The 13,879-nt window shown below is 37.6% G+C and overlaps 1 protein-coding gene across 3 annotated transcripts in view; it reads right to left on the reverse strand.

The window, feature by feature from the left end:
• The window catches only part of PRDM5 (PR/SET domain 5), a 225,474-nt gene that overhangs the window by 9,758 nt on the left and 201,837 nt on the right, over positions 1-13,879 (reverse strand). For all 3 annotated transcript variants that reach the window (XM_025386762.1, XM_025386764.1, XM_025386763.1), the window contains one exon: positions 8,729-8,833. In XM_025386762.1, the coding sequence (XP_025242547.1) occupies positions 8,729-8,833 (105 nt within the window). The remainder of the gene's footprint in view (positions 1-8,728; positions 8,834-13,879) is intronic.

Below are 13,879 nucleotides of genomic sequence, written 5' to 3' on the forward strand. Positions count from 1 at the left end.
GGTAACTAACAACAGAGACTGGGGACTAGCAGAGCAAGGAAGGAGGGGAGGAGGCAAGGGTAGAAAAACTACTGGGTACTATGCTCAGTACCTGGCTGATGGGATCATTCACACCTCAAACTTCAGCATCATGCAATATACCCATGTACAACAAACCTGCAGATGGACTCTCTGAATCTCAAATAGAAGTTGTAAAAGAAACTGGGAATCAAAGTGGTAATTTTTTCTTCCCATATTCCAATGGATGTCATGTATGCCTGGTTCTATGTACATCTCCTCACTCTGAAAACTAAAGCCTAGATTATTGCAACAGTCAGCTTCAATCATCCTCAGATAGAGGTGGTACAACTTCCCCTCTCTGCAGGAAATGTCTGGAATTGTGGGGGGTATCTCACTGTCTCCACAAATGGGGAATATTACTTGCATTTTGCATAGGGGCAAGCATGCAAGTAATGCCCTCTAATGTGCAGGACACGCTCATACAGGCCAAAAGTAACCCACTGCTAAATACTATCTGAATCTCCCTGCATTCCTCCTCCTCCCCTCCAGTCCATGCTCCACATAACAATTGAAATGATTTTTTGAAAACACAAATGTCACAATATTACCTAAAATTATTCCATGGTTTTTCGCTGCTTGTAGGGTAATCACGGAGCTGTCGCCAAACCAAATAGGCCTCCTGCCGGTTCTTGAAGATATCATTGGGCTTCCTGCCTCAGAACTTTCTCACTTCTCTTTACTCAGCTTACTCTTACTCATCCTTAGGAAGCCCATGTGACTCATCTGCCGGCTGATGGTCTCTGTTAAATGCTCTCATAGCAGCCTTTACTTTTCCTTCACAACACTTTCCGCAAGTGTCATTCATGATTTGTGTTATCTTTTTATGTCTGTCTCCTTGCTAAACTAAGGAACATGAGGGCAAGAGTAGCCACTACATAAATATTTCTTGAATTAAAGAAACAAATAATGGTTGATAGATTCACTGATTGATTGACTGATTGATTGAATCTCTATGGGCAATATAAGGATCCCCAAAGACTGCAGAATCATCCTGGAGAAACTGAAGACAGTATCTATGGAGAGTACTTTCAAGTGAAAGAAATGCTAAATTGTTTTTATAAGTATATATTAAAATTCATAATCATAAAGAAGATCGATTTAACATTTATCCCCCGTGTTCTATTTCTCTCACCCCTTCTCCAAACCCAATGTCAACATAAAAAACTGATACCAAATTCTTCAATGGCTTCTTATTAGATTCACAATACCTTTCTTAACATGGCTGCAAAGCCTCCAATTCTCTTTTTTACTTCACCCTGCACCCCTCTCTTTCTCTCACTGTGCTCCAGTTTCACCAGCCGTCTCTTTCCCCCACGCCCATTCCCAGCCTCAATTCATGCTGTTCCTCTCCTGAGATGCTCTTTTCCCCATGGATGACTCTTCTCATCTTTTAGGTTACTTAGAGTCGCTTTCACAGAGAATTTTTCCCTAACTATTCATTTATAGCCTCATGGCTTTTTTCTTCCTTCTCTTTCCCAGTCTTTATCATGAATTGTAATTACATGTTAATTCATGTATTTGGTTTTTCGTTTTTGTTTTTCTCTGGAGACACGGTGTCTCTCTGTCACCCAGGCTGGAGTGCAGTGGTCTGATCATAGCTCCCTGCAGCCTTGACTTCCTAGGCTCAAACAATACTCCCACCTCAGACTTCTGAGTAGCTGAGACTACAATTGTCTGCCACCATGCCGAGCTAATTTTTTATTTATGTTTTTTGTAAACATGAAGTCTTGCTATGTTGCCCAGATGGGTCTTGAACCGCTGGGCTTCAGCGATCCTCCTGCCTAGGCCTCCCAAAGTGCTGGGATTATAGGCATGAGTCACCATGCCTGGTGTCATGTATTTGTTTAATGTTATACTCCACAAGAATGTGAGTTCTATGAGGGTGGGACATGGCATCTTCCACTATTTCATCCCAGTGGCCAGCACAGGGCCTGGGCTTAACTATCTTACAACTTTCACCATGTGCCAGGAGCCACTCTTAACAATTTCTAAATATTAACTTGTTCAATCCTCACAGTCATACTTTTAAGTAGATACTAATGTTACCATTAAACCCATTTTACAGAAGAAAATGAAAACACAAAATGTTAACTAGGTTTCCCAGGTTCAAAGAACTAGGCAGTGTTTCCAGAATTTAAACCCAGACAGTCTGGGTTCAGAGTCTATCCTCCTTCCCAAAGGCCGACTATTACTAAAATATCTCATTTCAAACAGAGATATGTGAACTCACCTACTTTTTCCATTTGCCTGGCTGACACCATTAACAAATATATAAAAAAAACCACTGTGAGAATGTAAGAAAGGTTCTCAGACAGTTCAGCTTGCCACTGTGGTGGGAGGGATACAAAGTGCAAGTCCATTTACACAGTTACCATGGGAAAATGAGAGCAATGGCAAGCTGGAAAAAATGGAAAGGAAGTTGAGCAAGATGCTGAAATCATTGATAATGGGTCTGAATTAAGGAAGTCCTAGAAGCTCCACACTGGAGATGAGATGGGAACAATCCAACAGTTTGCTGAATGAGAGCCAGAGTACAGGATTAAATATCAGGAGAGAGTACCTGATGTCACAGTTGTAAAACTGACTACTCAGACATTAAAAGCTGTTTTCATGAACTTGAATGCAGTCAGTAAAAGACTCCAAATGACGCTCTGTATAAATCAGCCAAATGCAAGAACATTCATTTTACAAACAGGGGAGAGCAAAAACGAGTTCAAATAGTGTAACACGGATGCTTCCTTTTCTTTTCACCTGTGATTCTTACCCAAACTTTCACCCTACTCCAACTTAGAAGTGTATTAGCAAAATATTTATTCTTACTCTAGACTGGAGGTAAACTGATTTTGTTTTAAAATAGAGTGAAATAAGATGTTTAACAGAAAGCACCTTGGGAAATTCTATACAAATATCTTCAGTTAACACATACTTATCACATACAATGTGCCTACCACTTCTTCTGGGAAGAAAATGACAAAGAACACACTGTCTAGCCTTTGTGGAGTCCACATTATAAGTAGAAACATTTGTAAAGTCACGAGCATAGTACAAAGAGAGGAACAGAAGAGTGCAGTCCATGGCTTGGAGAGAAGAGGGCAGGCTTTAAGGAAAAAGTGGCAGAAGGCCTGATCTGGAAAGATGCATGGGGGTTTATCATGTCCTAAGGGGGCGGGGATCATATGACAGGGAGAGGGGAGAAGATAGGCACAGGTACGGTGAGTGCGAAGAACATGGCTCAGTTGGGGAAGTGAAAAGAATTCACAAAAGCTAAAGATTAGATGTCACTAGAGAAATAAATTGAAAATAAATTAGAGTTGAAAGCTGGAAACAAATCCTGGAAATCATGGTAATCATAACAAGAAAGTGGAAGTATATTTTGTAAGTGGTGGGAATTCTAAATAGAGACTGAAACTAAAGTATAATTCAGTTAGCAAGCAAGAGAGTATGAAACTGGATCCAGGGAGGCCAGTACTATTGTTCCACTCCAGGCCAGAAATGATTTCAACATGAACGAAAGCAGGAGTTATTAATTCACTTATTTATCCATTCAAAATATTGAATGCTTCCCACATGCCAGGCACTGTTCTAGGCTTGAGGATCCAACAATAAATAATAAAGACAAAACCTTGTTGTCATGGAGCTTATAATAAATGATAAATAAGTTTATTAAACAAACAAATTTTTGGTAGATATAAGTGCCATGATGACAAATAATATAGAATGAGAGCTAAGGAAGTAATGGAGATAAGAGAGAAAGTAATTTGAGCAGAGATCTGAAAGAAGCACATGAGCAGGCCATGAAGAAACCTGGAGAAAGGTGTTCTACGCAGAAGCAACAGCAGATGCAAAGGCCAAGATGTAGATGCAGGGTAGGTTCGATGTGTCCAAAGAAGGGTAAAGAGGCCATGTGACCAGAGTGAGGTGGAGGGTGCTGATGAAGTCAAAGAGAGCAGAGTGGGAGCAGAGTGGCTGCAGGTCACGTGAGGTCTTTCAGACCATGATAAAACTTGTTTTCACTCTAAATGAGATACACAGTCATGGGAAGGTTTGAGCAAATGAATACTATATTCATTTTACAAATATATAATCTGACTCAGGTTCTACGAAGATTACTCTACATGGCAAGTTTAGGAGAGACTGTTGGGAGCAAAGACAGAAAGAGAGAGCATGTAAAAAGATATTGCAATATTCCAGGAGACTGAGATAAAGCTATGGAGTTATGAGAATTATTCAGACCCTGAACTTATTTTAATGTAGAACCAATTGGTTATGCTATTGGATTGGATGTGAGAGGGTGTGAGAGAATTAGAGAAATGAAGGTGACAATGAGAATTTAGAGATGGTGGTATGTTTGAAAAACAGATAGAAGCAAAGGCAGATATTACAGGGTCTGAGTGAAAGCCGCATGGTAAACTGCTTAGAAAGACCTGGGTTTTGACCCTAGAATCTTTTTTTTTTCTTTTTTGAGACAGAGTCTTGTTCCCTTGCCCAAGCTGAAGTGTAGCGGCACGATCTTGGCTCACTGCAACCTTGAACTCTAGAATCTTGACTTGCTGTGAACTGTAGGCAAGTCACTCAACCTCAGTGAACCTCGACTGCTTCATATACATGCAAATAACACCTATATATTCCTGAGTTTTAGTGGAGATCAGAGAGAATATATGCAAACCGTGGATCTCTGTGCCTTTCCCGTAACAGGACCTTAACTAGAATAGTGGCTATCATTCATGGCTTAGGGAAAAAGAGGTGTCGAACATGAGGCTCAGATATGTGATTTGGGTTATTTGGGGATGGTACAGTACTCAGAGATATGGGAAATGGAAAGGATCATGTTGACAGATTAAGACAGCTGGGAGATCATGATTTCAGTTTGAAATACAAGAGAGATGTCCTATAGGCAGTTGAAAATATCTGCCTCGGGTTCAAAAGAGAGACTTGGGCAGGAGAAAGAAAGATTTCAAAGTTATCGCTATAGGCATGCTGGGCTATTTGCACAGCCTGGAATGACTGTGCCTAAGAGGTTAAAGTAGTATGAATGAGTGACGTGTCATTTGAGCAAAATTGTAAAAAACTGATTTCATATATATATACACACATATATATATACATATATACATATATATACACATATATACACACACATATATATGTATATATATCCATTTTATCATGGTTACTCAATTTGCCAACAAACTGGGTAACCATGATGAAATGAACAAATTTCTAGAAACACACAGCAATTACCAAAACTGACTCATGAAAAAATAGAAAAATTAAAAAGACCAATAAAGAGGTTGAATCAAATAAAAAACATACCAACAAGGAAAAGTCCAGGATCAGGTGGCTTCACTGATAAATTCTACCAAACATTTAAAGAAGAATTAACACCAATTCTGTAAGTCTTTCAAAAAGACAGAAGAGGAGGAAATATTCCCTAACTCATTGTGTAAGGCTAGCATTACCTTAATACCAAAGTCAGACAAAGATGTTATGAAAAAAGAAAACTGCAGACCAAAATCTCTTATAAATCTAGATGCAAAAATCCTAAAACAAACAAACAAGCAAAATACTAATTGAATCTCAGAGCGTATTAAAAGGGTTCTAAACCATGACCAATGGGGATTTATCTCAGGACTCCAACAGTGGTTCAAATAAGAAAATCAAAGTAACAAATTATACTAACAGAACAAAGGGGAAAAAACATAGTCATCTCAATTGATGTAGAAAAGGCATCTGACAAACTCCAACATCCTCTCTTGATTTAAAAAAAAAACCCTCAGGAAGCTAGGAGAAAAGGGAAATTTCTCAACAAAATAAAGGGCATTTATGAAAAACCCACCATATTCAATAGTGAAAGACTGAAAAAGAATGCAAAGAATAGACCCTTTCCTTGTGCCACATATAAGAGCTAAAACTATAAGACTCTTAGAGAAAAACAAACAAACAAACAACAAAAAAAAACCAGAAGGAAAAATCCCACAACCTTGGATTTGGCAATGAATTCTTAGATATAACACCAAAAGCATGATCAAATAGAGAAAAAAATGCATAATGGGCACTTCATCAACATTAAAAGGCCTTATGCGTCTCAGGATATTTTCAACAAAGTGAAAAGAAAACCTACAGAATGAAAAAAATATTTGCATATCATACATCTGATAAGAGCCTAATATCCAAACATTAAAACCTCTTAAAACTCAACAACAAAAAGACAATACTATTTTAAAATGGGCAAAGGACTTGAAGAAACATTTCTCCAGAGAAGATATAGAAATGGTCAGGAAGCATATGGAAAGATGCTCACCACCATTAGTTCTTTGGGGAATGTAAATCAAAACCATGGTCAGATACGTCACACCCACCAATATGGGTAATTAAATAAAAAATAAGTATTGGCAAGAATGGGGAGAAACTGGAATCCTTGTGCATTGCTGATGGAAATATAAAATGGTGTTGCTCCTGAGGAAAACAGTATGTCAGTTCCAAAAAAGTTAAACAGAATTACCAAATACCTCAGCAATTCAATCCTAGGTATACACCCCAAATAATTGAAAACAGGTACTCAAATACTTGTATGCCCATGTTCACCACAGCACTATTCACAATAGTCATAAGGTAGAAAGAAGTGTCCACCAACAGATGAATGGATAAACAAATTGTGATATAAAAATATAATGGAACATCATCCAGCCATAAAAAGGAATGACCTACTGATAGATGAGACAATGTGGATAAACCTTGAGAACATTATGCTTAATGAAAGAAGCCAGTCACAAAAGGTCACATATTGTATATTTCATTTATATGAAATATCTAGAATAGGTAAGTCTATAGAAGCGAAAGCAGATTGGTAGCTGCTAAGGGATGAGGGAAGTGAGGTGTAAATGTTTATTGGGTATGGAGTTTTATTTTGGGGTGATGAAAATATTTTGGGGTTAGAGAGGTGGTGCTTGTACAACACAGTCAATATACTAAATGTCACTGAACTGTTCACATTAGAATGGTTAATTTTATATCATGTGAATTTCACCTCAATTAAAAAAATGCATCACCTTGGTAGGGTGACAGTGTGGAGAACACACACACTGGAGACTGGATGTAGCTGAAACAGTGAAGGTCTGAGCTATGTGTTACAAGTAGAAATGAAAACTAAGAGAAATTAATGAATCTGAGAGCTCTTTAAGAGGGAGAGAGACTGGAGTGGGGTGAGAAAGGGTGACTTCTATTCCCAGCGAGTAAGTTAAGAGGACAAAATTTTGCAGCAAAGGCAGACAATTCTCTACTGAGCAGTCTGCATTTCAGAAATGTTTAGGAGGCACTTAGAAATATGGATCTCTACTCAGCAGATCAGTATGGGCTGCAAATGAAGATTTCAGAGTTCTAAACACATCATAGAAATAAATGGGACAGAAGCAAATAGAAAAAAGTCAACTTGTAACATCATAGTTTTAAAAAACATAACATGACGTTTCAATTCACCTAAGGGAATATTCAACAAAAGCATTCAGCATAGATTAAAAGATGGGTTGAATGTGATGGTAGAAAGATGCAGTTAGTATTTAATTTCTCGGCTGTATCAGTTATTTGTGCGGCAGTACAATTAAACCATCTAAATAGGGTTTGCCTTTATGAAAATGCTTCCAATAAAAGCAGCAATGACTTAAACTAATTGAAATCACTGAACTAGGGCTGTAGCTCTGTTCAGTAGAGCTTTATATGTGTGCGTTTTTTTCTCTACAACTGTTTCTTTCCTCAAAAGAAGTGCACTGTTAATAAAAGTATTTTTATGAGTATGCCCACTGGGAGTACATTGTTGCCTTAACCTTACCACTGAAGTTTCATGAAAGGACAAGGAAAATATCTTGTGTTTGTGAGTTTCCTTTCATATGGACTGCTTACCCTATGCTGTATCCATTGGGACATGATGACGGATCTAAGTTCTGGAATTTCCCTCAACATTTAAGCAGAATTCTGCACTGTGCCATATCACACTGTACAGTTTTAATGTTTTTTCTTACATTGATTCCCTAACATGTGTCGATTCTTTGTCAACTGCCAATCCCACACAAAAGAACAGTTTTTTTTCCCCTAAATTGATCAATATTCAGATTAATTTTACTGTCAACAGTAGTATTTTTTTCTTTCAGAAATAATGTATGCTATGTCAAATAATTCAATTTTAATTCAAATGTCATAAGCAGAAAACTTAGACAACACTTAGTAACAGCATTATTTAACACAAAGGAGTTTATATGCATTTTGGAATTTTGTACATGTTTGGCTTTACCCAAGTAAATAATATGTATGGCCAGTCGAATCTCCGGTTTAACTGTCATTATCAGTAAAGATTTGGCCAGATACATGAAAGCTGCCTCAAATCATCATGCATTTACACCTTGGAAGAACAACACAACGGTATTAAAACAGGGTACAATCATGTCTAAAAGAAAATCAGAATTTATTTGCTGCCAACAAACCGGATGAATAAAATGATTACAATGCAGTTACATGTATTATGCAAGAAAAAGCCATAAATAGCACAAGACATTAACAGACATAGGTACATACCAGCAATGCAACACACACACCCACACCCACACACATATACACACACACACTCCTACTTCCTGTTACTGGAAGACACTATGGGGGAAAAAAAATCCAAACTCACATCACACTGAAAAGGCTTTTCTCCAGTGTGCGTCCTCTTGTGCTCATCCAGGCCTCGCTTCTGGCTGAAGGCCTTGCTGCACTCTGAGCACTTGTACGGCTTCTCCTGCAGTCAACAAAAAGAGACCACCAAAATTGCCAGTGAATGAATGAATGCAGAGCCCTCCATATTCAGGTGACTGTTACAGGATCTACAGGATACTGCAGCAAATTCACAGGTATGCTGATATGGTTTGGCTGTGTCCCCACCCAAATTTCATCTTGAATTGTAGTTCCCATAATCCCCATATGTCATGGGAAAGACCTGATGGGAGGTAATTGAATCATGGGGGTGGTTACCCCCATGCTGTTCTCACGATAGGGAGTGAATTCTCACAAGATCTGATGGTTTTATAAGGGGCTTTTCCCACTTTGCTCCATGCTTCTCTCTCCTGCCGCCATGTGAAGAGGGATGAGTGAGCTTCCACCATGACTGTAAGTTTCCTGAGCCCTCCCCAGCCATGCAGAACTGTAGTATCAATTAAACCTCTTTCCTGTATAAATTACGCAGTCTCAGGTATTTCTTCATAGTGGTATGAGAACAAACTAATACAGGTACTATGAGCAATTTTACATTTTCAGGGGAAACAGGAATAACTCACATCTGTTGGACACTGAAAATGACTAGCTCAAGGCAGTTCAGTTTCAACACTGGACTGTGCTACATTTCTTTCAATGACGTCCTGTCTTTGCAATGGTGGACACTGGATGGTTGCTGTGATGTAACTGCTTACACTTCTAGGTTGTTTCTTTTGATCTATGGGTACCGTAAAAATCTACGGAGATACTCAGGGCATCATGAATGAAGAAAGTTTGAGAACCCTTGATCTAGAGGTTACAAATTGTTTACTGTCTAAGAGGAATTCCTAGAAATAAAAACTTTAGAATTAAATTTTCTACAGATTTTGGGAGATAAGTTTAAAAATAAATCAATTGTGATTTATGTATTTTCTTTTTGTTGTTGAGACGGGAGTCTCCCTCTGTCACCCAGGTTGGAGTGCAGTGGCATGATCTTGGCTCCCTGCAACCTCTGCCTCCCTGGTTCAAGCGATTCTCTTGCCCCAGCCTCATGAGTAGCTGGGACTACTCATGAGTAGCTGGGTAGCTGGGACTACTCATGAGTAGCTGCTGCCATATTCAGCTATTTTTGTTGTTATTGTTGTATTTTTAGTAGAGATGGGGTTTCACCATGTTGACCAGGCTGGTCTCAACTCCTGACCTCAAATGATCCACCTGCTTTGGCCTCCCAAAGTGCTGGGATTACAGGTTTGAGCTACCGCACCTGGCTGATTTATGTATTTTCACTTCTATTACCTCATATTTTTCCAGGAGGATGTTCTTTTATAAAATCTAAATTACATTTCTTAAATGAGGCATTTTTATTATAAAAACAGTTAAGAAAACTCAAGGCAAAGAAGTATCTCAAAATGAAGAGAAAAATAATTTATAATTCCTTAGCCATCTTTGATACCAGGAACTTAGTCATATCACCATCTTTTTAGCCTGGATTAATTGTGAAATAAATTAATTAATATTATTCCATTCCAACAGCTTGCAAGTTACTACTCAGTGCATCATTAAAAAGTTTCGTTCAGATATAGGTAAACTTGCAGTGAGATTTTTTTAATCAAATATATCTTCAAAAATATTGCTATAAATGTTCTCGGGCTGGGCATGGTGGCTCATGCCCGTAATTCTAGCACTTTGGGAGGCCAAGGCAGATTAATTATCTGAGGTCAGCAGTTTGAGACCAGCCTGGCCAACATGGTGAAATCCCGTCTCTACTAAAAATACAAAAATTAGCTGGGTGTTGTGGCGGGCACCTGTAATCCCAAGTACTTGGGAGGCTGAGTCAGGAGAATCACTTGAAACCAGGAGGTGGAGGTTGCAGTGAGCTGAGATTGCTCCATTGCACTCCAGCCTGGGTGACAAGAGCACAACTCCCTCTCAAAAAGAAAACAAAAACATTTTTGAATTGAGGTAGTGTATGCATGTTTCTTGTTAACAAGTTGTATTTATATTTTCTCCCTAGTATCAAAAATCTATAACTTTGTAAATAACCAGACAGACATACATGTGCCCACCAACTAGCCTAAGAAATCCAACCTTCTCAATACAGGTGCCACTCTCAATTGCCTCCTCCCCCACCACCTGCAGCACTGTCCCATCTCCTCAGGGATGAGAGCTCCCTCAGATATGCTAAGTACCATTCCCTTGCCTTTCTCTATATTGTTACTACCTATGTATGGATGGAACCTTAAGATAGAGTATTATTTTGCCATTTTAAAGTATGTAAATACTATCATACTGTATCCACTTTTTGTGCGTGTTCTGTTGAGATGTACTTTATCATTGTTCAACATTATCCTCACAGGTTTCTAGGCCTCACTTTCATTTTTGTGAACACATGTAGCTCATATTTACTAATTTTCAATGTTGTGCCATATTACAAATTAAATACATGTATACCACAATTTATGTATATACATTCTCCAATGATGGATAGCTATGTTATTCCCAGTTGTACACTCTTATAAATAATGTTGCCCTGAAAAATCTTGTACACTTGAATATAGGTGAAAGCAACTCTCTAAGGGATGTGTACCTAGAAGTGGGACTGACCCTTCAACTTTTCTACGAATGAATAAATAGCTCTGCAAAGTTAATAAACCATTTTATACTCCAATATTCAGTGTATCCTTGTGATTCTATCACCTTGTTTTAGATGTTTTGAGACTTTTATTAGGTATGTAAGTATACATAAATTTTAAACTATTATATTATTGGAAATTAGAACCTTTTATCATTTTGACATGACCTTCTCTATCTGTAATAATTCTTCATTACCTTGAAATTAATATGACTGCAATATAGCTATAAAAGCTTTTTAAAATTAGTACTTGCCTGCTATACCCATCTTTTTGCTTTCAAACAGCCTATATCCTTATGTATGGGGAGTAACTTTTATAAACAACATATGACTAGATTTTTTTCACCCAAACTTTTTTGTGATCCAAAGATTATTTCTATCTAAGATGGCAAGTTTTGCCTCTTTACAAATTTGTGATTACTGATATACTTGAATATATTTCCAATATTTATTTTGTGCACTACTATTATCCTATTTGTTTTACAAGTTTTTCCCATATATTTTATTACATGTTTTAGATTGATCCTTTCACTGGTACTACTTTAAAAGTTATTATCTCTATTTCTATCCTTTTAATGGTTATCCTTAAAATATTTTACTTTGTATGTTTAAAACTAAAGTTTATCCATACGTTTTCTCTCCTACTGAATAATACAGGTACCGTAGAATGATCCTCTTACAAGTTAGTATGTAGCAGTATTTTATTTATATCTTGGTTTTTAATGCTTATCTTAGTCACTTTGAGCTGCCATAACAAAATACCATAGACTGGGTCGCTATAAACAACAGGCATTTATTTCTCACCATTCTGGAGGCTGGAGGTCTAAGGTCAGAGTGTCACTGTAGTCAGGTTCACGTGAGGGCTCTCTTCCGGGTTGCAAATTCCCTGTCCTCACATGGTGGAGGGAAAGTACTCTGGTCTCTTCAGCTCCTTATAAGGGCACTAATCCCATTCATGACAGCTATACCCTCATGACCCCATCAGCTCCCAAAGGTCCCATTCTCTAATACCATCATACTGATGGTTAGGATTTTACAAATGAATTTGGGGAGAATGAAAATATTCAGTCCATTGCAGTGCCTAATATGAAATCATTATTACTTTATACAATCAATGTGATTTAGCTTTATACATGTTTAACAGTTTCTTTAATTTTCAGGCTTTTTTATTTATCTGATTTTCCAAGGATCTGTTGATGGCAAATTGTTTTTGACTGAAAATGACTACTTTTCTCATTTGTTGTTGAATGAAAGTCTAAAAATCCAATGATATATATCATAGGCTCACTTTACTCTTTATATTTCTTAATATCTCTTTACCATTTCCATCTCTTTGTGTTGTACTCTATTCTTTTTTTTATTTATTTATTATTATTATTATACTTTAAGTTCTAGGGTACATGTGCATAATGTGCAGGTTTGTTACATATGTATACTTGTGCCATGTTGGTGTGCTGCACCCATCAACTCGTCAGCACCCATCAACCCGTCATTTACATCAGGTATAATTGGGAGTTATACTCTAATTTCTTAAAGTCAATTGATTTTAAAAATCAGTTGATCAATTCTCTTTTCAGCTTGCTGTTTAATGGGGTCCTAGGGCTTTTAATTTCTGTTGTCATATTTTTAACTTTTAGAAGTTTTATTTGCTTATTTCCCAACTCCATTTAATTTTTGATACAATCTCATTTTTCTCATAAGCAACTCATGTTGTTTATGCCTATTTGAAAATATTCTAGACATTTCTATAATTTACTTTATCTGATAAAGCATTATCTTAAGATGTTTGGAAGTCTAGTTCTGCTTTTTGTGGTTCCTCCTGTCTCCTGCTCGTGGCTTTTGTTTCCTTGGGTGTCTGGGATTTGAAATCATGAGCACACGTTTGGTGGTCTTTATCTGTTAAAATCCTGTGACCCCTAGGTTGAGGGTAAGTCCCTCCAGACAGCATTTGTGTTTGCTTCTGCCAGGCACTCTGGGATGCTATCAATCAAAGACTGTTTTAAGTTGATTTATTGCCTTAGGGTTTTCTGGTGAGGCAGATATTGTAAGTCTGAACTCCACACTTGAGGGAGGGATTGCGGTTATAAACTCTAAGAAGAAAGCTTTCCCTAGCCAGCAATTACTCCAAAACAGTTAAATGACTCAAGCACCAACCCCTTTATCAAAGGAAGATTATGTCTAGTTCCCAATTTTATTTTGCCAATTTTATTTTGAGCATAGCATTTCTAGAGTCCAAGAATAATAGTGGTATGGGATTCCATCTTGCCCTATAATCTGAACATACAGTTTGTCTCGTTTTCCCTGACACCATGAAAAACCAAGTCTTGAGATCACCAATACTGGCAAACACCGTGCAGGTGCTGCATCCTCAACTTGAACTTATCACTCACTTTCAGCTCCATTTTTGCTCGTTGAATCCTGAGGGTTACCATTACTTTTTTACAAGTTCAGATGTTTGTTGTT

The sequence above is a fragment of the Theropithecus gelada genome, chromosome 5, assembly GCF_003255815.1.
Source record: "Theropithecus gelada isolate Dixy chromosome 5, Tgel_1.0, whole genome shotgun sequence".
Taxonomy (NCBI): domain Eukaryota; kingdom Metazoa; phylum Chordata; class Mammalia; order Primates; family Cercopithecidae; genus Theropithecus; species Theropithecus gelada.